Here is a 27,894-nt window from a genome sequence, read left to right as displayed (position 1 = left end):
AGGCTAACTGGTCTAGCCTCACTTGCGTGCTCTTTTTTCACCAACACACTAGCATTTTCTGTACCAGTTTCCTCATGATTCATCTTCAAGAACATTCTGTACCACGGGACTGTAATAATTCATTCACAATATTTGAATGCTTTCTATGTGTTGGTCACTTGTTAAAGTTGTAGTGGACAAATCTGGCATTGGTCCTGCTCTCAGGAAGTTGATATTTTAGTGTGAGAAGACAAACAAGCAACAAGTGGTAAATAGTGATATAAGGGCCAGTGAACTGATGAGGAAGGACACTTTAGATTAGTCAGAAGGTCCCTATGCGGTGACATCTGGATGACAAAAATAACATATGAAGCACAGCAGTTTTGGCTCAGCAGTTGAGCATCGACCATGAATCAGGAGATCACGGTTTGACTTCTGGTCAGGATACATGCCTGGGTTGTGGGCTTGATCCCCCAATAGGGGGCATGCAGGAAGCAGCCAGTCAATGATTCTCTCTCCTTCTCCCTCCCCCTTTTTGAAATAAAAAGCATATTTTTTAAAAGAAGTATATATAACTCTCACTTTCTCATTTATTAGTAACAGTCTCCACCTTACTTTCAATAAAGAAAGGATGAGGTAGCTAACAATTTTAAACAATAAGGCAACTTTTTACATAAAAGGAAAAACAAAATTTAAAAGGTAATAGATTTTGCCTGATGGTATGGCTCAGTTAGTTGAATGTTGTCCCATGCACGAAGAGGTACTGGTCAGGGCACATGCCCAGGGTTTCAGACTCAATCCCCAGTAGGGGGCATGCAGGTGGAAGCCAATCAATGATTCTCTCTCATCATGATGCTTCTATCTGTTCCTTTCCCTTCCTCTCTCTAAAAATCAACAAAAATATTCTTTTAAAAAATAAAATAAAAAGGTAATAGATTTTAAACACTGGAACTATGTAAGACACAAATGTTTTTACACTTTAGCCTTCAGATTACCATCTCAGTGACAAAGGAAAAATACATTAACAGTAAACCATTAATTAACAGAGTATGATCATATGCCAGGATGAATACAAGCCATCATCATAAAAACTTCAGAGAAAGGAAAAGATCAATGTGGACCAGAGCAGTACTTTGCAAACATTGCTATAAATCGTCAGGAGAGGGGTCTGAGATTCTAAGATACTTTATTTCTACACTTCTAACAAGCTACCCGAAGCCAATTCTGCTTGTCTTGCTGGTCCATGGACCATACTTTATAAATATCAAAAGTATAATGCACATTAGAAAGATAAGATTCTACGCATGCATTTAAGCATAACCAACGGATACAAGACACTGGGGAGGGGGGCAGGTGAGGGCATGTACTGGGGAATAGGGGAGGCGGAGGGGTGGGGGGGGGGTCAATGGAGGGAAAAAAGGAGACATATGTACCACTATTTGTAATACTTCAAACAATTAAAAAATAATCATAAAAAAAAATTTTGTAAAGATAAGAGTCAAAGTGGTTTGGGAGAACAAAGTAAGTTTTATATAAGTTCAATAGGAAGAATTAACTTGATCTTGTCTAGGAACAATGAGACCACTTGGCTACAATGAAGATCCACTCCTCCATCCCAAAAAGATGTGCTAAGCACTGATTCTGTGCAGGGTACAGTAAATGACATTGACAAGTCTAACAGAATGGACAATTAAACGGAGATACCATTTCACACAAGGAAAAATGCCATGTAGCGATCGATTAACAGTCAGATAAAGAAACTTGTTATATCCCATACAATGAAATGCTGTATAGCAATGAAAATGAATTGCAATTACTCTAAAATGGACTAATCTCGCCAAAGCCGGTTTGGCTCAGTGGAAGAGCGTCGGTCTGCGGACTGAAAGGTCCCAGGTTCGATTCCGGTCAAGGGCATGTACATTGGTTGCGGGCACATCCCCAGTAGGGGGTGTGCAAGAGGCAGCTGGTCGCTGTTTCTCTCTCATCGATGTTTCTAGCTCTCTAATCTCTCTCCTTTCCTCTCTGTAAAAAAATCAATAAAATATATATATTTTTTTAAATAATAATAAAAATAAATAAAATGGACTAATCTCAATTACTCTTAAATGGACTAATCTCAATCATTGTGTGAGATATATATGTGTGTGTGTGTGTGACATCAAAAAACATACTATGATTTAATTTATTCATATGTGTTAATATAAACAGGCAAAACCAAACAAAATGTTTAGGAATACTTGTGTAGTGAAGCTACTAAAAAAAAAAAAAAAAAAAATGACTGAATCAAAGATCACAATATTGTAGTGATAATAGGGTAGGGAGAAGGGATAGGAGAAAAGGATGAAATGGAAAGGGGCTTCAAAGATATTTGTAATGTTCTGTTTCTGAGGCTGAAAAGCAGGTGAGTGAGTAAATATTTTGTGATTATTCAAATTACTAAAGGCCCGAGGCACAAAATTCGTGCAAGAGTTGGCCTTCCTTCCTCCGGCTGCCGGCACCAGCTTCCCTCTGGCACCCGGGACCCGGGCTCCCGCGCAGCCCCAGCTTCATCTGGAATGTCGTATGAAAGGACTTCTGGAAGTATGTCAGGGAGAACATTTTACCATGGGAATGTCGTGAAAATGTTAAGATATTAAGGGAAAGGTAATATTAAAAAAAAAAAAAAAAAAAAAAAACAGAGGAATTGATAAATAAGACCAAAGATAGAAAAGAAAAGATTAAGAATATAAGAAGAAGAAAGCCGAAACCGGTTTGGCTCAATGGATAGAGCGTCGGCTTGGGGACTGAAGGGTCCCGGGTTCGATTCCGGTCAAGGGCATGTACCTTGGTTGCGGGCACATCCCCAGTACGGGGTGTGCAAGAGGCAGCTGATCGATGACTCTCTCTCATCGATGTTTCTAACTCTCTATCTCTCTTCCTTCCTCTCTGTACAAAATCAATAAAATATATTTAAAAAAAAAAAAAAAGAAGAAGAAGAAGAAGAAAAAAAGGTCGTGGCCACTATCAAGATGTCAGAACAAATAATATTAAACATCAGGCTTACCAAACAGTTCTGTGTGGCTAGACTGTACAGTTCCTAGGAAGTTTGGAAATAGTAGGAATGAAACCCAAACACAAAAGGACATCTTGGTGGGCCTTGAACTCATTGCAAAGTCACTGAAAACATTTCAGAAAGGCAGTTACCAAGACCTGGACTTTCACATCCTTTTCATTAAAGTATAAAAAGCAGACTGAAGAAAAGATTACCCTACTGTCCCCTTCCCATACCCCCCCCCCCCCAGTTCTAAATCCATCTCGACACCCAGGGGTCACCTACTTGTCTCCCAGAAAAGTTTTTCTCCAAGTCCTCTCCCCCAACCACCTCAACACAAGATCCCAAGAACCTGTCACACACACCCCTCGCCTCGGTCCCCTTTCTCAGCCCTCAACTCCCCGTCAGACGGCAGAGAAAGCTGTGGCGTCTCCCAAACCAGAAGTGGAGACGAAAGAGGAGGGTTTTCGGGGAAAACCTTGGCCCAGCCTCACTTAGCCCAGGGGGGAGGCTGCCGGGAAGCGCTCCAGGGGGGACCCGGCTGGGAACTGCGCTCCCCGCGTGGGCCCGGGGAGACGGCACCCCACTCACCAGGCCGTCTATCTGCACTTGCTTCACGGCCGAGTCTCCGGCCCCGCCTTTGCCCTTGCCTTTCCCTGCCGCACCGGTGGCGGAGCTGGAAGAAGTGGTGGCCGAGCCGGTGCCTTCCTTGCGGGACGCCATCTTTCCAGCGGGACAGGAAGAAAGAGAAACGTGAGTAACCAGAAGCGGAAGTGAAAGCTTCGCGTGACGTCACACGCAGCGCGCCGTCCGAGGGGCGGATCGAGGAGGAAAGGCTAGAGCTGGGTCCCGCCTCCCTTCAACGCCTTCCCTAACGGAATCCTTTGCGCATGCGTACTGTGCGTTTGAACCTTTCCCTGATAAAATGCTTGAAGTAGACTTTAAAAAAAAAAAAAAAAGACTTTGTGACACACACATGGCAGAGATTGGAATGACGTGTCTAGAAGCCGAGGAACCGAAGGATTGCCGGGGAACACCGGAAACAAAGAGAAAGGCATGGAGCAGATTCTCCTTTATTGCCTTCAGGGAGAGCATGGCCCTGAGGACACCCCAACTTCAGCCTGAGACTTCACGTTTCCGTTGTTTTAAGCCATGCAGTTTGTGGTACTTTGTTATAGCAGCCCTAAGAAGTTAATACAACTCATTTATGTGCTACTGCATGGATGTATTATGCACATTATAAAACATCCACTGAAATAGATATTGAAAAATGTGTAAAGATGAAAAACGAATGTTTAAAACAGTCTTATTAACTTACAGTGTGCAAAGAGTTTGAGAGCAACGATATTGAATAGTTGCCGTTTTTAATCTTTTTATTTGGGGGGGAAAAATAAAATGTTTTCCATTTTATGTTTAGTCAGCCTCCAATAAGTTACTGATAATAGCATTGTAATTCAGACCATGGTGTCTCATGTGTAAAAATGCTTTCACTTCTAATTTTTTTTTTATTAATCCTAATTCCCAATCTTGCAAACTATGAAGAGTTTCACTAACTCCCATTACACACATTAGGAAACATGTGAATTAGCCAACCTTATTTTGTTCATTACTGGTAAGCAGTATTGCATTTTGACTTATGTAATTTTAGATAACTGCCTCTAACCACTTAGATTATACAGAAATTAATTTTTTCAGAATTACCAGAATAGCCCTTTGCTGCTATTAGTTTCATGTAATATTTACATAAGGACCAAGAAGTTATTTTATGCAAAGTGTTGAAGTATGATGCCAAATATATTCCGTAAAAATAACAGACTTAAGTGCAAAATACACATCTAAAGTATTTATTTACTTATTTATTTAATCCTCACCTGAGGGTATTTTTCCATTGATTTTAGAGAGAGTGGAAGACTGAAATATTGGTGTGAAAGAAACACATCGATTGGTTTCTAGGAGCCTGCAACCGAGGTATGTGCCCTTGACCAGAAGTGAACCAGGGACCCTTAGGTCTGCAGACCGATGCTCTATCCACTGAGCCAAACTGGCTAGTGCTAAATCTTAAGTATCTAAAGGAATACTTGACAGCTTTAGAAAACCATCTTAGATAAGGAATTTATAACTTTGTCTGCTTCCAAATACATTTTGCCTAGTCCTTATTTTGGAAATGTTTACTTATTCATTAAATATCTAGGCAGAACTGATGAAGGCTATTTCCTGCCCTGAGATTTTTGTTGTGAGGGTCTGGTTTCATATTACAATGTGGGAACAGAAACAGTTACACCTGAAAAAATCCTAATAATACAACATAAAAAGTTGTATCCATTATTTTTTCAAGTACACATGAAATTTTTATCAAAACAGACCACAACTTGGGCCACAGAGAAAGTCTCCACAAATTTAGAACTATTGAAGGTTGATTGTAGTAGAATTACACTAGAAATCAGTAAGAGAAAAATAATCAAAAAGAAAAAAGAAGAAAATCCCTCATAGAAGAACCAGATCTAGACTTTTCTGCCTATCATTGGCTAGCTGGAATGATGTGCACCAGAAAGCAGGTTACTTACAAATAATAATACATTTATCAATTGCTTTATCCTACTATATATATTTATGGTTTTGTTTCAGAATTACAATACCAATATTACTACTCACAATAAAACTAGTGAGTAAATTTTTAAATTCCTTCGTAATTTTTTAGCCTTGGAAATATCCCACTAAGATTTTCCAGACAAGTGTTCTGATCATAATATATAGGTTCTTTCAACCTGACTCAAGACACTGCATGTGGCCCTTGTGCATGAAACAGCCCACAGCCCAGAGGTATAAATACAGATGTCCCCAATTTACAATGGTTTGACTTAAGATAAATTATACTTTATAATGGGGCAAAAGTGATCCACATTTGGTAAAAACCATACTTCAAATTAATTAATAAAGCAATTAATACTTCAAATTTTGAATTTCAATCTCTTTCCAGGCTAGCAATATGCAGTATGATACTCTCTCATGATGCAGGGCAGGACAGTAAAACGCAGTTCCTAAGTAAAATTGAGATCTGGATGGTAAGTAATCAATACTTTACAGTATACTGTGTTGCCAACATCTTATGCATATTGTGTTCTGAGCATGTTTATGGTAGGCTAGGATAAGCTATGATATTAGTTTAGGTGTGTTAAATGCATTTTCACCTTAAATATTTTCAACTTATAATGGGTTTATAGGGACCTTACCTCCCCATAAATCTAGGAGCATCTGTACAAAGAGAGGGAGGGAGAAACACATGAAGTAGAATTTGAAATAGGAAGTCAATATAGAAGCAGTGTCACTTCCTTCATTTGGATTTCTGGTTTGCTTCCTATGTCATTGGATACTCCCTTCTTCTGTCACTATTGATGATTTCTCTGCCTTTTTGACATTGAAGGAACTGTACCAGAGTTGTTGTTCTATATCTTTGTTTCCTTATCTCTACTCCCTATCATGGTGCTCTCATCTACTCTCAGACTTCTTAACTTCATGCATATACAGATGAATCCCAAATTTATATTTCCCCAGACCTCTCCACTGAACTCCACACCAGCATGTCTATCTGCCTATTCAACATCTCCTCTTAAATATCCAACTGGTACCTCCAGCTTAACCTTTGTAAAATTGAGCTCCAACTCCCCCCCAAAAAAATTGTTCTTCATATAGTCTTGCCCATCTCATTTGATGACAGCCCTGTTCTTCTAGTTAATAAAACCAAAACCCTTGACCCCACCCCCTGATTCATCAGATACTCCTCTAGGCTCCATCTTAAAATGTATTCAAAATTCAGACTTCTTCTGAGAAGATGTAAAAATATTTTTCCCTGCTCCTCCCAATAAGTGCATCTAAACCCCTGGGCATTATAGATAGAAGAAAAATTATGAGACTTTGCAAGGTGGGAAAAAGAAGGAAGACTGGCTAGGGACATTGGGACCCAAGAATAAGAGAGTTGTGATTGCCACATATGTTCCATGCTTGGAGCTGAAGTCCAGTGGCCTGGAAACACCAACAGGTACAAACAAAACAAAAAACAAAACACAAAAAGCCTCCAGTAACTGCACTCTGTCAGTGGCGATTATGTGGAGAATTTGACCTTTAATCCTTATCAGATAATAATGAGGCAGCCATTCCATCCCCCATAGCAGTAAGGAGAACATCAACCTAATGAAGGAAACCTGGAGAGCAGTAATAAGGCAATCCGACCCCTTTCATCCAGAGGTATCACTGGAAGCCTCGTTGGAGCTGGAATGTCCATCCCTCACCAGTGACAAAGAACTGTTCCCACTCCTGAGAGAATCAGTGAAAGCTGAACATGGAACTTCTATTTGTACCTTCATGGGGCAGTAAAAGGAAGGATTCCCTCCTCCCATTGCCAGAGCTAAGTCAGAGAAAGCAGGAGACCTCAAGATCCAAAGTTCCATAACAAAATATGCAAAAATCGATGCTTCAATTGAAAAGTCATCATCTCACCAAGAACCAGAAAGATATCAAATTGAATGAAGAAAGGCAATCAATAGATGCCAACACTGACATGACAGAGATGTTAGGGTTATCTGAAAAGATTTTGAAGCAGCCATCATACAATGTTTCAACTACCAATTATAAACACACTTAATATAAAATATTTCAGCAAAGAAATTGAAAGTCTCAGCCAAGATATAGAAGTTATAAATAGGAACCAAATGGAAATTTAGAACTTAAAAAATGCAATAGCTAAAAATAAAAACTCCGTGGGCTTAACAGAAGAATGGAAAGAACAGAAGGAAAAAAACAGTGATTGGAGATGCAACATAGAAATTACCCAATCTGTATGCAAATGAACAGAATATAAAACAGTACAGCCACTGTGAAAAAGAGTATGGCAGTTCTTTAAAAAAAAAAAATTAAACATAGAATTACCAAATGGCCCAGCAATTCCACATCTAGGTCTTGAAAGCAAGGGTATTTGTATTTGTACACCAATATTCATAGCAGCATTACTCAAAATAGCCAAAAGTTGAAAACTATTCAACAGATAAATTAAACAAAATGTGGCATATACATAAAATTGAATATTATTCAGTCTTAAGAAGAAATGAAAGTCAGATACATACTACAACATGGATGAATTTTAAAAACATTATGCTAAATGAAATGTCAGATACAAAAGAGCAAATATTGTAGGATTTTAATTATATTAAGTACCTAGAATAGTCAAATTTATAGGGAAAGTAGAATAATGGTTACCAGGAGGTGGGAAGAGGGAGGAATAAGGAGGTATTATTTAATAAGTGGAGAGTTTCAATTTGGGATGGTGGAAAAATAGTAATGGTTGTACACAATGTGGACACACTTAATGACACTGAAATGTACACTTAAAAGCAGCTTAAATATTAAAGTTTGTGTTATTTTTCCACAATAAAAAAAAAGTGGACTGGAACAAAAAAATGAACAGAGCCTTGAGGAACTTTAGAACTATCAGAAAGAAAGAAAACTAACAGTCCTGCCCTGGCCTCATGGCTCAGTTGATTGAAGCATCATTCATGCACCAAAAGGCTGAGGGTTTGATTCTGGGTCAGGGCATATACCTCATTTGCCAGTTTGATCCCCAGGACGAGTTCAGCAGGCAATGGTTGATGTTTCTCTCCTTCTTTTTCTCTCTCTCTCTCATTTCTTCTCTCTCTAAAATCAATAAAAACATGTCCTCAGGTGAGGATAAGTAAGTAAATAAATAAAATATAACAATCCTGTCATAGAAGTCTTAGAAAGAGAAAAGAAAGGGAGCGGGGATTAAAAGTTATTAAAGAATTATGGACTGAAAACTTCCTTAATATTAGGGGAAATTCATAGCCTACAGATTAAAGAAACTTGAGCAAATTCCAAATTGGATACATCCAAAGAAATGCACACCAAGATATATCAAAGTCAAACTTCTAAAAGCCAAAGAAAACATCTTGAAAGCAGCAAGAGACAAGGCCTTACTTTATAAGAGAAAAACAATTGGAACTAAAATGGATTTCTCAATAGAAACCAAAGACCAGAAGGAAGTTGCATATTATTTTTCAACTGCTGAAAGAAAAAAGAACTCTCAACCTAGAAACCTGTATTCAATCAAAATATTGTTAAGAAATAAAAAGGAAATCAAAACATTTTTAATAAAGAAAAACTAAGAGAATTGTTACTAGCAGTCCTACCCAAAAAAGAATGACTAAAAGTGGTTCTCTAAAAGGAAAAGTAACAATAAAAGAACCTTAGGATATCATTAAGGAAGAAAGAGCACAGTAAACAAAAATGTAATTACAATAGACTTTCCTTCTTTTGAGTTTCCTAAATTTTTGAGGGTTAAAGCAAAAAATTAGGATAACAAGAAAGCCAACTGCTGTTATAATTATTTTACTTACCTTAAATGAAGTAGATCTGGTATGAGACATACTTAATAAAGAACAGAATATTCACACAACTTTCATAATTTAATGTGAAACTTTAGAGGCTTGATGTAAGTCTACATTTCTGATTATGCAAGTATCTTCAATGTGAAAAATATGTTAGCTCAAAGATACATTAAAAACTTCACCTTCACTTCCCATTTATGTTTTACTAGTTCTGTGCAATTACTATGGCTACTAGCAATTCATATAGGAAATAAAAATCAGTAATTATTCTGACTAAATTTTTAGAGCAGGTTTATACTTAACACTATCCACACTTATATAGGTTTCATATTTCACACAATTTATGACTATTATGATTATTATTTTAGATTTTAATATAATATTATCACCTAAACCAGGATTAAAGTTTTTAGTAAAATATTCTGGACTGGCCAATATACCCTTCCCTGCCCCCGTCCAAAAATGAAGGAGTTTTAGGCTGCATTGGGAGAAAAATCCTTCATTATGTTTGGATTGGAAAGGAAGCCTACTCTAAAATTTGATTTCAAATAATGATTTTGGGTGATATTTTTATTTTTACGGGGGACAGTTAACACTGAGTTAGTAGACATGTTTTAATCCAGGCTTTATTTTTAAGGCTTTCAGATTGCAACGCATGAGGCTCCCAGCAGCAACTAAGTGCTTTGGGATCATTCGCACAAAGATTAAGAGGCTTGTATAAACCATAAAACCCTTTAAAATAAATAAGAACCTATTTTAAAATAATCATACGAACTAAGCTTATATATAGAAACATATTGAAACTTAAATATACTCTGTCCTAGCTGGTTTGGCTCAGTGGAGAGAGTGTTGGCCTTCAGACTGAAAGAACCCAGGTTCGATTCTGGCCAAGAGTACACGCCTAGGTTGAGGGCTTGCTCCCCAGTGGGAGGTGTGCAGGAAGCAGCCCATCAGTGATTCTTTCTCATCATTTATGTTACTCTCTCTCCATCTCCTTTTCTCTCTGAAATAAATAAAAATGTTTAAAAAAAAAAAAAAAAAAAAAAAAAAAAAAAAAAGAAAGAAAAGAAATACCTATACTGCCATTTTTCTTTAGTTGTTTACAAGCACAGAAAACCAAAGTGCAAACCAATGTTTAAGAGAATTGAGTTCTAAGGGTTTCTCACCTCATCACTTCTAAAGATAAAATGTACTTGTCCTCTTTATCATACAAGATAGGAGTATTTAAAAGGGTTGTTAAATTGCTGAGTCTAAAAGAACAAGAGGAAGCAGCAAGAAAGCATAGACAGACTGGGTATGAAGAGAGGTGGGAATGCTGGTTGTGGTAGATGGTCTCTGATTGGCTCTTCAGATACACTCACCATCCTTCTCTACCGTGATCTGTGATTCCAGGAGGCGGACCTTTAACAGCTTTATCAACCAGTCTCTCTTGCTCTGTGTCTTCAGATTGGGTTTGGCTAATGTGAACTACCAACAGGAGGTTAGAAGTCAGGATGAAAGCAAGGTAAGAGTATTTACTTCCATGAACCCCCTCAGTGGCTGCCATTTGTCTATTTAAGGTCACAGCTCTTGTTGGGTGGCCTTCTGTTACAATTACAGTCTGTATGCCCCCTCAAGCCTAATAGTGATAATACAGGCTTCCCACAGTTGCTACCCTGTTTCCCCGAAAATAAGACAGTGTCTTATATTAATTTTTGCTCCCAAAGATGCAGTAGGTCTTATTTTCAGGGGATGTCTTATTTTTCCATGAAGAAGAATACGCTACACATTTATTGTTAAATGAAAATAAAGGAAATTTATTACCTGTATACGGTACGGTAGTACGGTAGTTGTCAACACAAACCAGACAAACTGTGAATCCTACAGTATCAAGAATTTACTTATTTATTCAAGGATAATCGTCATCATCTTCTGGAACATCATCATAACAATCCAATTCCTGAATTTCCTGGTGAATTTCTTGTGACTCCATTTCTTTCAGAATCAGTGGACCAAATATCTCATGTTTAGCCTGGGGGGCAGGGAGGGGCTTATTTTTGGGGGGATGCCTTATATTTCACACAGAAGGAAACCTGTAAGTAGGCCTTATTTTCGGAGGATGTCTTATTTTTGGGGAAACACGGTAGCCTCAGGGTACTTCATCATCTCTTGCTTTCCCTCCACCCCTTGCACATTTTAAAAAGTAGTCTCTTGCCCTAGCAGGATTGGCTCAGTGGATAGAGTGTCGGCCTGTGGATTAAAGGTCCCAGGTTTGATTCCAGTCAAGGGCACATGCCGAGGTTGCAGGCTCGATCCCCAGTGGGGGGCGTGCAGGAGGCAGCCAGTCAATGATTCTCTCATCAATGTTTCTATATCTCTCTCTCCCTCTCCTTTCCTCTCTGAAATCAACTAAAAATATACTTTAAAAATAAAAAGTAGTCTCTTCATTAAATGCTATTCCATCACTTTTTTCAAGCGTTTCATTAATTTTCAGCCAGGACTCTGATTGAAACATTGGTAGTGGGGAATGGGAGAAAAGTCGAGGTAGTATTAGGATGTGGTAAGCTGCTGGAAAGATAGGAAGAGGTTTTCAAAGCTGTTTACACCATTCTATGAATGTATCATGACTTACGTAATGCCAATAAATTCCTAAATTGCATAATTATTGTGGCTGAGTTCCTGTTTCTTTGCATACATATCCAATATAAGGGCATGGCTATAGATAGGTGTCTGGAATTTACATGACTAGATAAGACTACCAGGATCTATGTGGGTTGATTATGTCATATTAAGATATTTCTTTTATGAAATAAGAATCAACCCAACCCAGTCTATCTGCTAAGTTTTTCTAGAAACTCAGTCACTTGCTATAACATGAATTTTTACTGTCAGGTAGGTCAATATTATTTGACTTTGTAATATTTCCTTTCATTCTCAGTGTACTCTCCCTCTCAGGGGCATGCCTACACCTTTCCCTTCCTCTTCTAAGGAGCATTACCTTTGCCTTTCTTTTTCCTAAGCTCCAATGGCCCTTCTATTGCTTCTGTAACTTGATTCCCAAGCCTGTGTAGCACAGCTGGCTCACTTCTACTACCTCTATAATTTTCTAAATAAACTTTCTCTTATAATTTGGGGGGGGGGGGGGAAATATTGCTTAGCAGGTATGGATCAGTGGTTGAGCATCAACCTATGAACCTAGAGTTCATGGTTCAATTCCAGGTCAGGGCACATGCTAAGGTTGAAGACTCAATCCCCAATAGGGGGCATGCAGGAGGCAGCTGATCAAGAATTCTCTTTAATCAGTTATGTTTCTCTCTCTCTCTCTCTCTCTCTCTCTCTCTCTCTCTCTCTCTCTCTCTCTTTCTTCCTCTCCCTGAAATTAATAAAAATGTATTTTTTTTAAAAAGGATCTTGGGAGAAACCAAGATGGCATAAGTAAACACCTGAACTGCTGCCTCACACAACAATTTCAAAACTACAATGAAAAGACAAAATGGACATCATCCAGAACCACAGGAAGGCTGGCTGAGTGGAAATTCTACAACTAGAAGGAAAGAGAAAAGCACACTGAGACTCACAGGAACTGCAGGAGGCAGAGGTACGGAGGCACACTGAACACATGGCTGGCTTTCTCAAACAGGAGGGAGACAAAAGCTCCCAACTGCACTGAACTCCAATTCCAGGCAAGACGCTGGGGACCCAGACTCATAAGGGGAGAAACAGGACTATCTGGTAGCAGGTAAAACTTGAGAGCTGCTTACTCTCAGAGGTGCTTGCAGTGATTACCGAGGGACACTGAGACCCAGGGGCCTCTTAGGGCACGGCTGATGGGAAGCCATTGTTGTTTGCTCCGCCCTGAGATCCCGTCCCATGAATCCCTTGCTGATTGCTCTGCCCTGAGACTCCGCCCCATCCAAGCTGAGCACAGAGGCTTTAGCATATGAATGGCCTGCTCCTCTGAATTCTAAACTTACCTCACAAACCATAGCTGAGTCAGTGAGATCCAGAAGATCCAAAAAGAAAGCATAAGGCTCCACAGCATCTTTCATTGCTTCAAAGTGGGGCCCCACCTGGGCACTTCCAAAACCCAAACAAAGAAGAAGAATCTGCAGACCTCTCTGTAGCTTCTGTGGGTGGCCTCAGGCAGAGGCTAAATTAGCACTTCCTTGGAGATCCAAGAGCCAGTGTACCCAGGATCAGAGTGGGACTATTCAGATTACAACTCCTCAGATCCATAAGGGACACACACTCATAAGGGGCAGACTCAGTGAGCACCAAAGCCTCACTGAAGCAAGTCCTGTCTCATAATGGTGTCTCCAGCCTAGAAGTTCTCCCATCATAGACACAGTTGATCCTCACAACCAATTTGCCTGAAGGTCAATTCCTCCCAGTGATACTAACAATCAAGGCTTAACTACAACAAGAGTGTGCACACAGCCCACAAAGGGGTGCACCAAAAGTGTCCACCTCAGGTGTGCTGTGTGCACACTCTCCACACAACTGGGGAGGCTGAGCCACTGGGCCCTATAGAAGACCTAGCACACAAAGGCACTCTATCAACTCAGGGAAGCAGCCAAAATGTGGAGACAAAGAAACAGGTCACAAATGAAAGAAATGGAGGAAAGCAAATGACTGTATATAGAGTTCAAAACCACGTTTATAAGGTTTTTCAATAATTTTCTAGAAAAGGCCCATAAATTTATTTTATTATTTTTAAAAGTATATATTTTATTGATTTTGTACAGAGAGGAAGGGAGAGAGATAGAGAGTTAGAAACATTGATGAGAGAGAGTCATCGATCAGCTGCCTCTTGCACACCCCCTACTGGGGATATGCCCGCAACCAAGGTACATGCCCTTGACCGCAATCGAACCCGGGACCCTTCAGTCCCCAAGCCGACGCTCTATCCATTGAGCCAAACCGGTCTCGGCTAGAAAAGGCCCATAAATTTAGCGAGACCTTGGAGGATATGAAAAAGGACCAACTAGAAATTAAGCATACACTGACTGAAATAAAAAATAATATGGAGATCCAACAGCAGACTAGAGGATCACAAGAATCAAGTCAAATATTTGAAAAACAAAGAAGCAAAAAAACACCCAATTGGAAAAGCAAAAAGCAAAAAGAATCCAAAAATATGAGGATAGTGTAAGGAGCTTCTGGGACAGCCTCAAGCATACTAATATCAGAATTATGGGGGTGCCAGAAGAAGAGAGAGAGCAAGATATTGAAAATCTATTTGAAGAAATAATGACTGAAAACTTCCCCCACCTAGTGAAAGAAATAGATTTACAGTCCAGGAAGTGCACAGAACCTCAAACAAAAAGAACCCAAAGAGGACCACACCAAGACACATCATAATTAAAATGCCAAGAGCAAAAGACAAAGAATATTAAAAGAAGCAAGAGAAAAACAGTTACCTACAAGGGAGTATCCATACAACTATCAGCTGATTCTCAAGAGAAACTATGCAGGTCAGACAGGAGTGGCAAGAAATATTCAAAGTGATCAATAGCAAGAATCTATAACCAAGATTATTCTACCCAGCAAAGCTATCATTCAGAATTGAAGGTCAGATAAAGAGCCTCACAGATAAGAAAAAGCTAACTGAGTCCATCATCACCAAACCAGTATTCTATGAAATGCTGAAAGGTATTCTTTAAGAAGTGGAAGAAGAAGAAAAAGGTAAAGATAAAAATTATGAACAACAAATACATATCAACAAGTGAATCTAAAAATCAAGTGAATTAAAAATCTGATGAACAGAATAAACTGGTGAATATAATAGAATCAGGGGCATAGAAAAGGAGTGGATTGACAATTCTCAGGGGGGGAAGAGGTGTGGGGATTACGGGAAGAGCCTGGACAAAAATCGTACACCTATGGATGGGGGCAGGGGTAAGGGCAGAGGGTGGGGTGTGAACCAGGTGGAGAGGAGTTATGGGGGGGGAAAAGAGGAACAATTGTAATAATCTGGACAATAAAAATTTTAAAAAAGGATTTTATCACCATCTATACTAATAATAGAGGAATATGCAAATTCTCCAAGATGCTGTCACAGTAACAGTAATGACCAGCAGGCTACCTGGGCTGAACAGGCCCGCAGGAGGGTTAGTGAGGGACGAACAAACAACTGAACAGCAGGCTGCGTGGGGCAACCAGGCCAGCAGAGGGGGGCAGTTAGGGGTCACCAGGCCAGTGGAGGGGCAGTTAGGGGCAACTAGGTCAGCAGAGGGGGCTGTTGGGGGCAACCAGGCCAGCAGGAGGGCAGTAAGGGGCCATCAGGCTGGCAGGCAGGTGAGCAGTTAGGAGCCAGCGGTTCCGGATTGTAAAAGGAATCCCAGATTGGAGAGGGTGCAGGCTGGGCTGAGGGGACCACCCCCTTCCACCACCATCCCCAACACCCCCCGTGCACAAATTTCATGCACTGGGCCTCTAGTTACTTAATAAAAAATAAAAAATAAAATGCAAGTAAATAAGTAACTTGAAATATATATATTTCCTTTTATTTTCAAACAGAAATTTGGGAAACTACAATAATTCCTTCAAGAACCAATGGTTCAGTGCATTGTTACATTTAGATTCACAATTAGATTCAGATTATTATATTTAAGCATCACCCCAAAAGTTGGTATAAGCCAGGTGACTGTTGTTTGTCCATCACCATAACAGTTTAGATAGCTGAGAATTCAAATGTCAATTAAAATTTTCTAACTAGAGCCTCCTACTTTCCTGCGACAAATAGGGCAGGTATCGTTGTCTGACAGCCAGTGATCAATACAGTGCACATGATATTCATGGGAGCAAGGCAGTATGCGAAGCCTGTCGCCTTCTGTGTACTCTGTAATACAAATGATACAGACTTTCAACGTATCATTTTTAGAAAAAGGTCTTATAGCCAAGTTGTCAATCTCTGCTTTGCTGAGTCCTGTAGGTTGGTTATCATTATCATTCAAGAGAAAAAATTGATCAAGGGGGGGCCAAGAGCCACTTTCATCTGCTGATATTGGGGTCATAGATCTACTGTCACTCCAGGTTTCTGATGAGTATGGTGAGAATGTTCTTTCATCACTGCCTTCAGAGAACAGTGTGCTGATTTCTGAATTTTCATCACTAAAGGAGCTGGAACTGGACACAGGACTGGAGCTGGAACTGGGCATCAGACTGGAGCTGGAACTGGACATCAGACTGGAGCTGGAACTGGACATCATACTGGAGCTGGAACTGAACATCAGACTGGAGCTAGAACTGGACATCATACTGGAGCTGGAACTGGACATCAGACTGGAGCTGGAACTGGACATCAGACTGAAACTGGAACTGGAATTGGACATCAGACTGAAACTGGAACTGGCTGTGTAACTGGAGTCTGAACTAGAAGTCAATGTGGAATGTAAACAGGAATCACAGCTACAATCTGAGTTGGAACTAAAACTACTTCTGCCATGAGAACTATCGCTTCCATTGGGTGACTCTGCCCTTCCCATGTATTGACTTGGAGCTGCCTGCCTAGGCTCCAAATCACTCTCACTGTCCGTAAGATTACTTGAGTCACTAAAATCTGTCACTGTCTGCCTTAATGTGCTTGGAATTGCACCAGATATTGTATCACTTAAACCTGTACTTAAAATTGGACAAATGGGAATTTCAATGGTACTAACATAAGCTCTCATATCTGCCTGCTCATAATATGAAAGCATATGCCTAAGTTCTCCTTGTTCACTTTCTAAAGTGACAGTTTTATTTGGTATCTCAGATGTTATTTGAGTTCTACTAGTTATGCTGTCTCTCTCAGAATATGCTACAGGATGAGCTTGTCCTCCTGCAGAACAGGGACATATTGTTGGATATATCTGTCTCAATCCACAAGATTCACCATCACCAGTTGTGTTTGGAGAAAATTCTCCTTGAACAGTGTTTCTTGTCCCAGACGATGCAAAAAGATGCCTATGTTGTGATTCAAGTGCAGCTGTTTGCTCTCTCGATGTTTCTTGGTCCCGAGATCTAAAAAATCTCTCTGTCTCACTTAGGAAAGGCTGCTCAAAAATTGGAGATGGTGCACTGTGATGGAATCTTTGCAAAAGTTGACCCAGTGAATGTGGAGGTGACCCACTTTCGGTTCTTGCTCTGGTTCTACTCTGGTCTGGGCTCCTGCTTCTTGCTCTTTTCTGACCTCTCGTAGGTGGGACTTTCATTGGTGGCCTTGGTGTACTTTGTTCTGATTTACATGGTCTGGTAAATCTTGACTCAGATGGTGCATTTTCCATGTCACTGTGGCTATTTTCCACATTTTCTCTTCTGGGAAGTCTTGTAGAGGGTGTAGATTTATTCTCTGCACTTGGACTGCCAGAACTGAATCTGAAGTCACTGGGTGGATGAATCTGGCTCACTTCTCTCCAAGGTTGGTGTTCTCCTTGCCCACATATCACATTTTTAGTTTGCTGGAAAGAGTTCCGCTGGTCTCTTATAGAGCCACTCATTGGAGATGATTGACCATGATGAGGGCTTTGTGAAATTTGTCCCAATGAACGTGGAGGTGACCTACTTTCAGTTCTTGCTCTGATTCTACTCTGGTCTGGGCTCCTGCTTCTTGCTCTTTTCTGACCTCTAGTAGGTGGGACTTTTGTTGATGGCCTTGCTGTACTTTGTTCTGATGTAGATGGTCTGGTAAATTGTGATTCAGATTGTGCGTTTTCCACGTGACTGTGGCTATTTCTTCTGGGAAGTCTTGTAGATTGTGCATATCTGTTCTCTGCACTTGGACTTCCAGAACTGAATATGCAGTCACTGTGTGGATTAGCCTGGCTCACTTCTCTCCAAGGTTGGTATTTTCTCTGCCCACATATCACATTTCTAGTTTGTTCACCGGAGGTCAGCTGGTCTCTTATAGAGCCACCCTTTGGAGATGATTGACTATGATGAAGAGGTGACCCACTTTCAGTTCTTGCTCTGGTTCTACTGTGGTCTGGGCTCCTGCTCCTTGCTCTTTTCTGACCTCTAGTAGGTGGGACTTTTATTGGTGGCCTTGGTGTACTTTGTTCTGATTTAGATGGTCTGGTAAATCGTGATTCAGATTGTGGATTTGCCATGTGATTGTGGCCATTTTCCACACTTTGTCCACTAGGAAATGATGGTACATATTTACTCTCTGCACTTGAACTGCCAGAACTGAATCTGAAATCATTGGGAGGATTCACCTGGCTGACTTCTCTACAAGGTTGGGGTTCTCTTTCCCCACTTGTTACATTTTCAGTTGGTTCAAAAGAGATAAGCCAATCTATTAAAGAGTCATCTGAAGAATTTCCTTCACCTGTTAACAAAAAAGTGGGGGCTCAGAAAGGAAATACCAAGATCAGAGCCATCATAGGATAGCATTCTGAAACGTTGTTTCAAAAACAAACTAAAATGATAAGTACCGATATCTTGTAAACAAATTTCACATTGAAAGAATTAATATTTTGTAAACCATGCTGCAAATTGAAAGTTTCAATTTTATTTGAAAGAGATAATCCTAGATAACTTTAGGGAATTGTTTTATTAAAAATGAATATGGCCGAAACCGGTTTGGCTCAGTGGATAGAGCGTCAGCCTGCGGACTGAAAGGTCCCAGGTTCGATTCCGGTCAGGGGCATGTACATTGGTTGAGAGCACATCCCCAGTGGGGAGTGTGCAGGAGGCAGCTGGTCGATGATTCTCTCTCATCGATGTTTCTAACTCTCTATCCTTCTCCCTTCCTCTCTGTGGAAAATCAATAAAATATATTTTTTAAAAATGAATATGGAGGAGGTCTATTTTTAATAGTTCATCATATACATATCCTGAGAGAGGAATGTCAAGTGACAACAGTTTTTTTCACTCCACTGTCAAAATTTACTAATGCAATTAAACAAGACAAATACCAGTAAAGGTACAGTGCTTGTTAAATTTTCTTAAGTTTACATTATTATGTAATTCTCATTAGTCCACATTACTTCTAGGCTTTTGACTTAAGTGCTTTTGATAATATATAAAGTTGTTTTAAAATATAAGACTCGTATAGCCATTACTCAAATATAAAGAAGGCTTATAAGTTTAAAAGTATTGGAGTACTTATTAATGTTACCAGTGTTTTGAACTGACATGAAATTGAAGGTTAGATAAATGAGTAGACTTAACCTAGCATAGTTGCATATAGGACCATGTTCAAGAACCAAACTATTTCATTATCCTTTTCATTACATAGTAAAAGTCTCTACTTTACACTGGGAGAGAACCACCAGCCCTGAGGTTAGAGCAGGGTTTTTCAACCTTAACACTACTGACATTTTGGCACTATAAAATTCTTTTTTTTTTTTTAATATATTTTATTGATTTTTTTTTTAAATCAATCTTTATTGTTCATATTATTACAAAGGTTCCTCATTTCTTCCCCCCCTCCACCAGGTTCCCACCCCACCCTCCGCCCCCTCCCCACACCCCATTGTCCTCATCCATAGGTGCACAGTTTATGTTCAGTCTCTTCCTCCCTCCACCACGCCCCCTTTCCCCGAGAACAGTCAGTCCACTCCCCTCCCATATCGCCGACTCTACTACAATGAACAGCTATTATTGTTCATCAGGTTTTTCAATCTCCTTTTTTGTTGTTGTTGTTTTAATTAATAAACTTTTACACTTCTAAGAATAAATTTTAAAATCTAATAATTTTAAACCTTTTTTTTTTCTGCCCTGGGAATTGAGAGCAAACTTGTTTACATGTAAACTTGCCCTTAGGCTATCAAAAGGTGTAGCCATTCAAGTGTAAATGGACACATTGTTTAAAGATAGCTGTTGGTTGGAATTGGATTACCTGTTCTGGGTGGGAAGGGCTTGTCTTCCCCTTTCTCCATTAAAATTAAGGTGTTAGCTTTAAAACCTCTTTTTGGTTTTAAAGCTAACACCTTAAAGCTAAGACCTTAAACTTTCAGAACTTTAAATTTTTCAGATAGTAAATCAGTTACTTAGCATTTTCTCAAATCAATAATACCTCCACATGCCCAAGGATACACTTCACACAAAAGACATTTCCAAATAGATCAACCAACCTCATCCAGGCCCCACACAAGGCACTCACAGATCAACACCCCAGCGCTATACTAACTCAACACATCCAGATCTAAGCCTTTATCACTTGATTCAGCAGACCCTCAAGTTCCCCCAAAAGTTTCCAGCCATGTCTGAGAGGCAGCCTTGGGGCGGGGGCAGGCAAGGAGCAAGCTGTTCCAGGCCTGGCCTCTGTTGCTCTGGTCCGTTCCACAACCAGCTGCTCCGGGTCTGGCCACTGCCGCTCCCGGCCTGGCTGCTGCTGCTCCGGGCCTGGCTGCACCCGACCCGGCTGCTCCGGGCCTGGCCGCACCCGACTATTTTATTGATTTTTTACAGAGAGGAAGGGAGAAGGATAGAGAGTTAGAAACATCAATGAACCGGGGATGTGCCCGCAACCAAGGTACATGCCCTTGACCGGAATCAAGCCTGAGACCTTTCAGTCCGCAGGCCGGTACTCTATCCACGGAGCCAAACCGGTTTCAGCAGCATTATACAATTCTTTATTTAGGGAGCTATCCTGTGCATTGTGGCATGCTGGGAAGCATTCCTAGCCACTGCCCACAGGATGCCTAATAGATCCTTCCTTCCTCCAAGTGATGGACAGACATAAACCCCACCTGCGGCCAGACATTCCTGAGCTCTGAACCACCAATCAGCATCTGCCAAATACCCTAACAACCCCCCCCCCCCCAATTCTTAAGTCCCTAGGTTCCTAATCACCAATCAACGTATGCTAAGTGCCTTAAGCCTCAACCCCTATCCTCCCTTTAAAAGTAAATGGACCCCACCCCTCGCTCTCTTCCTCTCTCTTCCGCCCCTCTCTCTGGAAGCAGCTGGCAGTGGTACTCTTCTCTTCAATAAAGCCTGTGTCCTGCCATCCTGGTCTCCAGCCCCCTCTTTATTTCATCTTTTAATGCCAAAAATATATTTAGATATTGTAAAATGCCCCCAGTTGAAAATTACTTGATTAGAATATGAAGTACTTGTTTTTGCTGGTATGGAAGTCATATGTCTAAATAGGAAAAAAAAAAAAAAAATGATTCAGGTAGAAGGAGGAATTTTCCATTGAGGTGGAAAACCAAGGAAAAGATAAATAGGCTATTTCATAAATAAAACCACCCAAATGTGAATGGGGGGGGGGGGGGGAGAGGGAAGGGGAGGAGAAACGGGGAGTCCTTGACATTCTCACCAAAAAATGAGTAAATTATAGGTTTGTGGTTTGTTTTTTGAGAAGTTACTTGGCACCAAATTAATTTGTGCCACTCCACATAATCTCTGGTTGACATTCACTGTTATGAAGTTCCTCATCCATCCCATCCTATTCCGCTCACAAAGTATACCCGTATTTTCACCTGAGTTGCCCTGTAGGTTTTCTTTGACTAGGTGAAGTCTTCTCCGCAACTCTTCTTCTGTACTTTCACCTGGGTTGCCTAGCAGATTGTTACCCTTCATAAGCTTGTACTCGTCTTCACTCAGGTTATTTACAAATCGATAGTAATCTTGAACTAATTGGTTGGTATGACTTCTGCGCTGGGCCGCAGAGTCATCTCCTTCATCGCCAGAATCTGAGTTTTCCATCTTGATGAACAAGTGGAAAACTGTCAGACTTTTACAAAATGATGGTGATACAAAAACACTTCCTGCTTTGGTGTCAGGATACGACTCAGTCAATCCACCGATCCACCTCAGCTTATGTTTCTCTCACCTCTACTGCTGCCACAGTTGTGCAGCTACTGGTGAGTCAACTGTTGAGACCCACCTTTATACCAAACATTCTAGTCCTTGTTGCCTAGGCAACCATGACTTGCGCCATTGTTACCAAACAGGGACCTCATTTAGGTTAGGTTTTATTTTGGTCCAAACCAGCAGATGCTGACTAGGGCTTATTATGTACCCAGCCCAGTCCTGCGCCTCCTTTAACCCATATGAACCTTTCTCAGGCTTTCGGGAGGTTTTTCAAACTCTGATAAGCTCTAGTTATTTGTATGTTAAGTTACAGAACCCAGATGCAGCTAGTTATAGTATATATGACGACCTCTTTGAAATGCCATTCTGCCCTAGCCAGTTTGGCTCAGTGGATAGAGTGATAGTCTGCAGACCAAGGGGTCCCGAGTTCCCTTCTGATTAAGGGCACGTACCTCAGTTGCAGCCTGGGCCCTGGTCAGGGCACGTGCAGGAAGCAACCAATTGATGTGTTTCTCTCACATCCATCCATATTTCTCTCTGTCTTTCCCTCTCTCTTTCACTCTCTCTAAAAAGTCAGTGGAAAAATACCTCGGGTGAGGATTAAAAAATAATGCCTTGCCAAAGTCATCCTAGTGCAACAGTTTTCATTTTCAGGTGCCACGGGATTTCTGTCTTTTCTCCTCATAATTCCTTAAGTCATGTGTACTCACTGAGAAAGACCACATTGTTTTATATTTCACCAGGGCCATAGCTGACTCTGTTTCATTGGGTCCTCTCCCTTTTATAAAGCCTTCACCTTGTATTACACAGCTCTTCTGTTATGGGTGGTGGTGGGGTTCATGCGGTGTCAGGAGGAAAAGCATTTCCATGGATCTTTAAGAAAGGATGAGGTCTGATGGCAAAATTTATTCAGGAAGCAAAAGTAAATAAGTTCCCCAATATCCCATCTCTGTTGATCTAGCCATGGAAAACCAGGGCAGAAATAGAGTCTGTGTCCAGAGATTCTGTGCCATATTAAAGCTTTTCAGTCCAGCATTCTGCTAACTTAGCTTGTGTTCCAGGCTGCAATCCAGTGCTGTGCTGTAGTATCCAGGTTCCCACTGGGAGCCTGTGTTTGGAGTCTGAGTGGCTCAGACCACATGACTGTGCACAGAGAACAGGTGAGCGCGTGGAACAAGTATGGGTCACGAGCAAAAGAGAGGAGCTTGGCTCACCTGGAATTAGGAATGCTCAGGCTTGGGAGGAACCAGTGCTTTTCCAAAATAACCAGTCAGCTCCCAGGTTAGATGGGCAGACCTCTATGGTCGAGCAACTCCCCTGTGTCATTTTTACTTTTACTGAGCATTTCCCTATCTCCCCATGCTCCCCCACCCACCCACCCACCCACCACCACCACCACCACACACACACACACACACACACACTCACACTCACAATCTAGTACTGGAGGAGGGAAGTGAGGGGTTTAATCCGTTGGAGGGGCAATGCTGCAATTTCTTGGGGTGTCAAGCTATAGCTTCCTGGTGAAGCAGTCAGGCCTCTGCTTCCCAGCTGAACATGCTCAACGATGTCTCCCCCTTTGCTTCTTTCCCATCAATGACTAGCTAACTATGGTAACATGTCAAGCTTCTGTTTACAAAACAAAACAAAAAAAAAGCAAACCCAAAATATTAATTACAAATTTGTTGGTTTTCTCTCATGCAAAGATTCCCTTAAGGAATTCTCCACAAATGCATCCAGTTTCTTTCCCCCCCCCCCCCATCAGTATTATACATATTACTTAAACAAAACTAGCCAGAACATCACAGACACTTTTTAAACAGATCCACAATAGTTATTTTGCCTGCCATAATGCATGCTGACCTTTGCTGATTTTATTCCATGTACGTTAGTGCAGTCAGGGTGGGCTGGTAAAAATGATGCTCATCCTATCTGAAGGAGACCTCTAAGAGTTTCTGGACCCATTCATATTACCAGAACTTAACAGTTGCTTGGAAATCCTTCATTCAGGTTGTTCGTGGAAATACAAGATTTGGCTGCACAATTTGAGACATTATTCCATTTGACTTATTTAATAATTAAATCATCAAACATAAACTGAGTCAGTTACCACCCTAGACTTCAGAGATATGTTAGCTGTTGCAGCAGTCTCTACTCCCAAGTAATTCACAGTCCAGATGAGGGAGACATCACATGGAAACTATCAAAATACAGTATATGCTGTAATAGATTTATTTACATAATATTGTGTAAGTGTGAGAACTGTCTGATGGTTATTTAATGGGAGTTGGGTTGCAGGCTCAATCCCTAGGAGGGGGCACGCAGGAGGTGGCCGATCAATAATTCTCTCTCATCATTGATGTTTCTGTCTCTCTTTCCTTCTCCTTTCCTCTCTGAAATCAATAAAAATATTAAAAATGCAAAAAATTATAACAGTATCAAGTGTGGTTCTAAATATATATAGAATATTTAAAACAATTACATAATTAAAAAAGTTGGTTAATGGGCATATGAAGATAAAGTTTCTATACTTCACTTAAACTGGTGAAATGACTTAACAGTAAACTAATAAGTTATTCAAATCTAATATAATACCTAGGAAACCACTAGGAAGTTTTACAAAGGGCTACACTAAAAACATTCTAAATAAATCAATATGAAAATTTAAAGAATGTTCAATAACCACAAAATGCAATAAAAAGAAAACAAATAAAATGAGAGAGAATAGAAAAAATACACAAAAGAGCAGTCTTAAGTCTAAATATATTATTAATTAGGTTATTATAACTGTTCTAAATATACCAATTAAAAGACAACTATTGGTTGAATGGATAAAAATGACCTAACCTTAGGCTGCCTAAAAGAAACTGACTTCAAATATAATGATAAAGGCATAATGAAAGTAAAATGACAGGAAAAAAGAAATCATGCCAACATTAACAAAAAACAAAAGCAGCGCCGAAACCGGTTTGGCTCAGTGGATAGAGCATCAGTCTGAGACCGAAAGGTCCCAGGTTTGATTCCGGTCAAGGGCATGTACCATGGTTGTGGGCACATCCCCAGTAGGGATTGTGTAGGAGGCAGCTGATCGATGTTTCTCTCATCATCGATGTTTCTAGCTCTCTATCCCTCTCAGAGAGCTCCCAGCCAGCCTCCGTAGGACCAACTTAGCATCTGGTGTGAAGGAAAAGGGTAGAAAGTAATCTGACCTTTCTAGCTACTGTCTCCTTGGGAAGTAACTGCATTCATGGCATACGACCCTGGGGTGGTTCTGCTCAGGTACCCATTAGAAACAAAGGAAGTAAGGAAGAACCATCTATATATATAAAAGCCTAAGTGACCAAATGACCAGTTGACCAATTGCTATGACATGCACTGACCACCAGGGGACAGATGCTCAATGCACAGGATTGGGTTCCCTCCTGTCTGGAACTGGCCAGGGGGGATCCAGCCAAAACTGGCTATCCAACATCCCCCAAGTGGTCCTGGATCTCGAGAGGGTGCAAGCCAGGCTGAGGATCCTCAGTGGTTCTCTAATCAGTGCTCCAGGCCTCTAGTATTCAATAAAAGTTTTAAGTAGGAAATTGCATTTTTAGCTCTTGTGTTGATTATTTTCTAGGAAGGAGCACAGAGATCTTTTTTTTTCTCTGGAGAAAGGGAGTGTTATGTGATGGTTACTGGAGCTTTTAAAACATTAGATTAATCCCTCTGCTTTAGGGAGTCACAAGTTAACAGGTTGAACTCTACAATCCAACACTACTCACTCACGAGAAGGAGGTCAGAAACTCCTGCTCTGCGGGAATAGTAAGAAATGGCAATAACTTTTCCATCACCCTCACCCAAGAAATATATGGCGCCATCACAATTAATGAGCCAGGTCTAAGAAACAAAAACTAGATGCAAGCAAAGCCAGAAGAAACAACATATAAATAGGCCAAAACTAAAATTCTGGATTCAATTACTATATTTTTTTTTAGAAGTCCATAAATATTCATTTGACCGAAGAGAATCATTTGGCTTAAAACACTGAGCACTTTGCTTAATATTGAACTTGAGTGGAAAAGACTCCTTTGGGAGACAGTTGAAAGCAGCTAATTGCAACAGCTACTTCCGCATCCCAGCCTCTTCACAATAAGAATAAAACAAGAGCAGTACACAGAGCATCTTAAATTTCTTTAAAACAAAGTATCAAAAAGGTAATACTGTCATTTTAAATACATTTTGTTTGCCTAGATTTAACAAAATTCCACTAAGTTAATATGCTTCAGGCTACAAGTAACAAAATAAGTGGGGAGGGGGGGGGTAGAGAGGGGAGAGAATCATTTTTTAAACAAGAAGGGGATGTACTCTATCATCCTTGAGTACATCTAAATGTCTAAGGGGAGCATACTCCAAACAAAACAGCGTAAAGACCCCAGTTCCATATCTTTAGGATTCTCTTGACTCTGTCTTCTGCAATGTTTTGGCTCTGTCCACAGGTAGACTACCCCATCATCTCAAAATACCTGCCAGTAACAATGGAAACGATGCACTTTTTAAAAAAATGTTTGTTGCAAGAAAAAGAAAACCTCTCGCTTGACTATGGAAAAAGAAAGTATATTTCTCTTTAGTCTAATAGGGGTCAATTTGAGGCACATGCCTCCTTCTGTGTACTTCTGTGGAATGAGACTACAAGAGGTTACACTTGGAAAGGCTAAGTGATTTGTTCAGTATTGTGAAAGGAACATGAAGGAGGGCAAAAAGGGAGCCAACAAAAAGAAAGAGTATTCATACATACGACTCAGCATGTGGATATTTTCTATATATTTGCTAACATAATAATTTTAAAAAACGGCATTTGACCTCCTCGTCCCGGCATTTTGATTTATGACTTACAACTAATATTAAAACAAAGTGATCTTGCATTGAAAACATTTGCCCAGATTCTAAGAGGGACTTTATTTAATATAATATCATGAAATTAATACCTCATATTGGTGAAATTCAATAGTAAGTATGAGACTTTGAAATAATAGTCTACTGGATTATTGAAAGCCTCTTTAATTTCTTGCCACCAGACGCTCAGTTTCTGCCCTGAAGTCCTCCTGCTGCTTAAAAATATATATGAAACCAAGAGTGAAAGGGTTGTCTCCAACATTTTGTTCAATATAAATAAAGGGTGTTTTCAGAAAACCCTTTTAATGCCATAATCTGACCTAATTTTTAATTTTTAAACTCCTTTAAGTAATAGTAATAATATTTGCTTACCTAGAGTAATTTTATAAGAATTCATTAATCTTCTAAAATGCTTTGATACGGTAGGTTAAAATAAAAGGCCCCGTAGAGTATGACCAGTTTCAGTTATTATTTAATTAAATTTCAAATGGTAGTTTGTTTTGCATCAAAGTAAAACATTTTGCTCATTGCTGCCACTTCTAAAGTTTTTGCTCCTCTCTTGAGAGTTTGTGTTACTACTTTAATTATTACCATTAAACATGTTGTGAAATCCCAGTGGAGCACTATTCAGATTTGTGATAGTGAATGACTAAATTCCTTTCGACTGATTTCACTTGGTCTCTGTGTGATTTCCTTCAAATAAACTATGATAGCAAGAAAAGTTGCTCGTCTGCTTTTACAGCCATATGACAATTGTCGTCTGATCCGGTTACTGTCTGGTTTAGAAATATTTTTGACAAACAGACTTCCCTTGAAACTTTTTTTCTAAGAGACAGCTTCTTGGTGGTCATTTACCTGCAGTAAAAGGGGCAGTACCAGCTGGACTGA

The 27,894-nt window shown here is 40.1% G+C and overlaps 2 protein-coding genes across 2 annotated transcripts in view; both read right to left on the bottom strand.

Annotated features, from left to right (window-relative positions):
* EIF3H (eukaryotic translation initiation factor 3 subunit H) overlaps nucleotides 1-3,778 on the bottom strand; it is an 80,753-nt gene extending 76,975 nt beyond the window's left edge. Inside the window, exon 1 of the mRNA XM_084864990.1 lies at nucleotides 3,602-3,778. Coding sequence (XP_084721116.1) covers nucleotides 3,602-3,733 — 132 coding nt within the window. The 5' untranslated portion in view covers nucleotides 3,734-3,778. The remainder of the gene's footprint in view (nucleotides 1-3,601) is intronic.
* A 12,316-nt stretch (nucleotides 3,779-16,094) lies between these two features.
* On the bottom strand, nucleotides 16,095-22,023 carry LOC311611796 (E3 ubiquitin-protein ligase RLIM-like; the record flags this gene model as incomplete). Its single annotated transcript, XM_084864284.1, has 2 exons — nucleotides 16,095-18,694; nucleotides 21,786-22,023. 2 exons carry the CDS (start codon nucleotides 22,021-22,023, stop codon nucleotides 16,095-16,097), a joined length of 2,838 nt encoding a protein of 945 aa, XP_084720410.1.
* Nucleotides 22,024-27,894: the final 5,871 nt, after the last annotated feature.

This window comes from Pipistrellus hanaki (genome assembly GCF_964339955.1).
Source record: "Pipistrellus hanaki genome assembly, chromosome: 17".
NCBI lineage: Eukaryota > Metazoa > Chordata > Mammalia > Chiroptera > Vespertilionidae > Pipistrellus > Pipistrellus hanaki.
The sequence above is the reverse complement of the archived record's forward strand: the minus strand, read 5'-3'. Positions and strand labels throughout refer to the sequence as shown.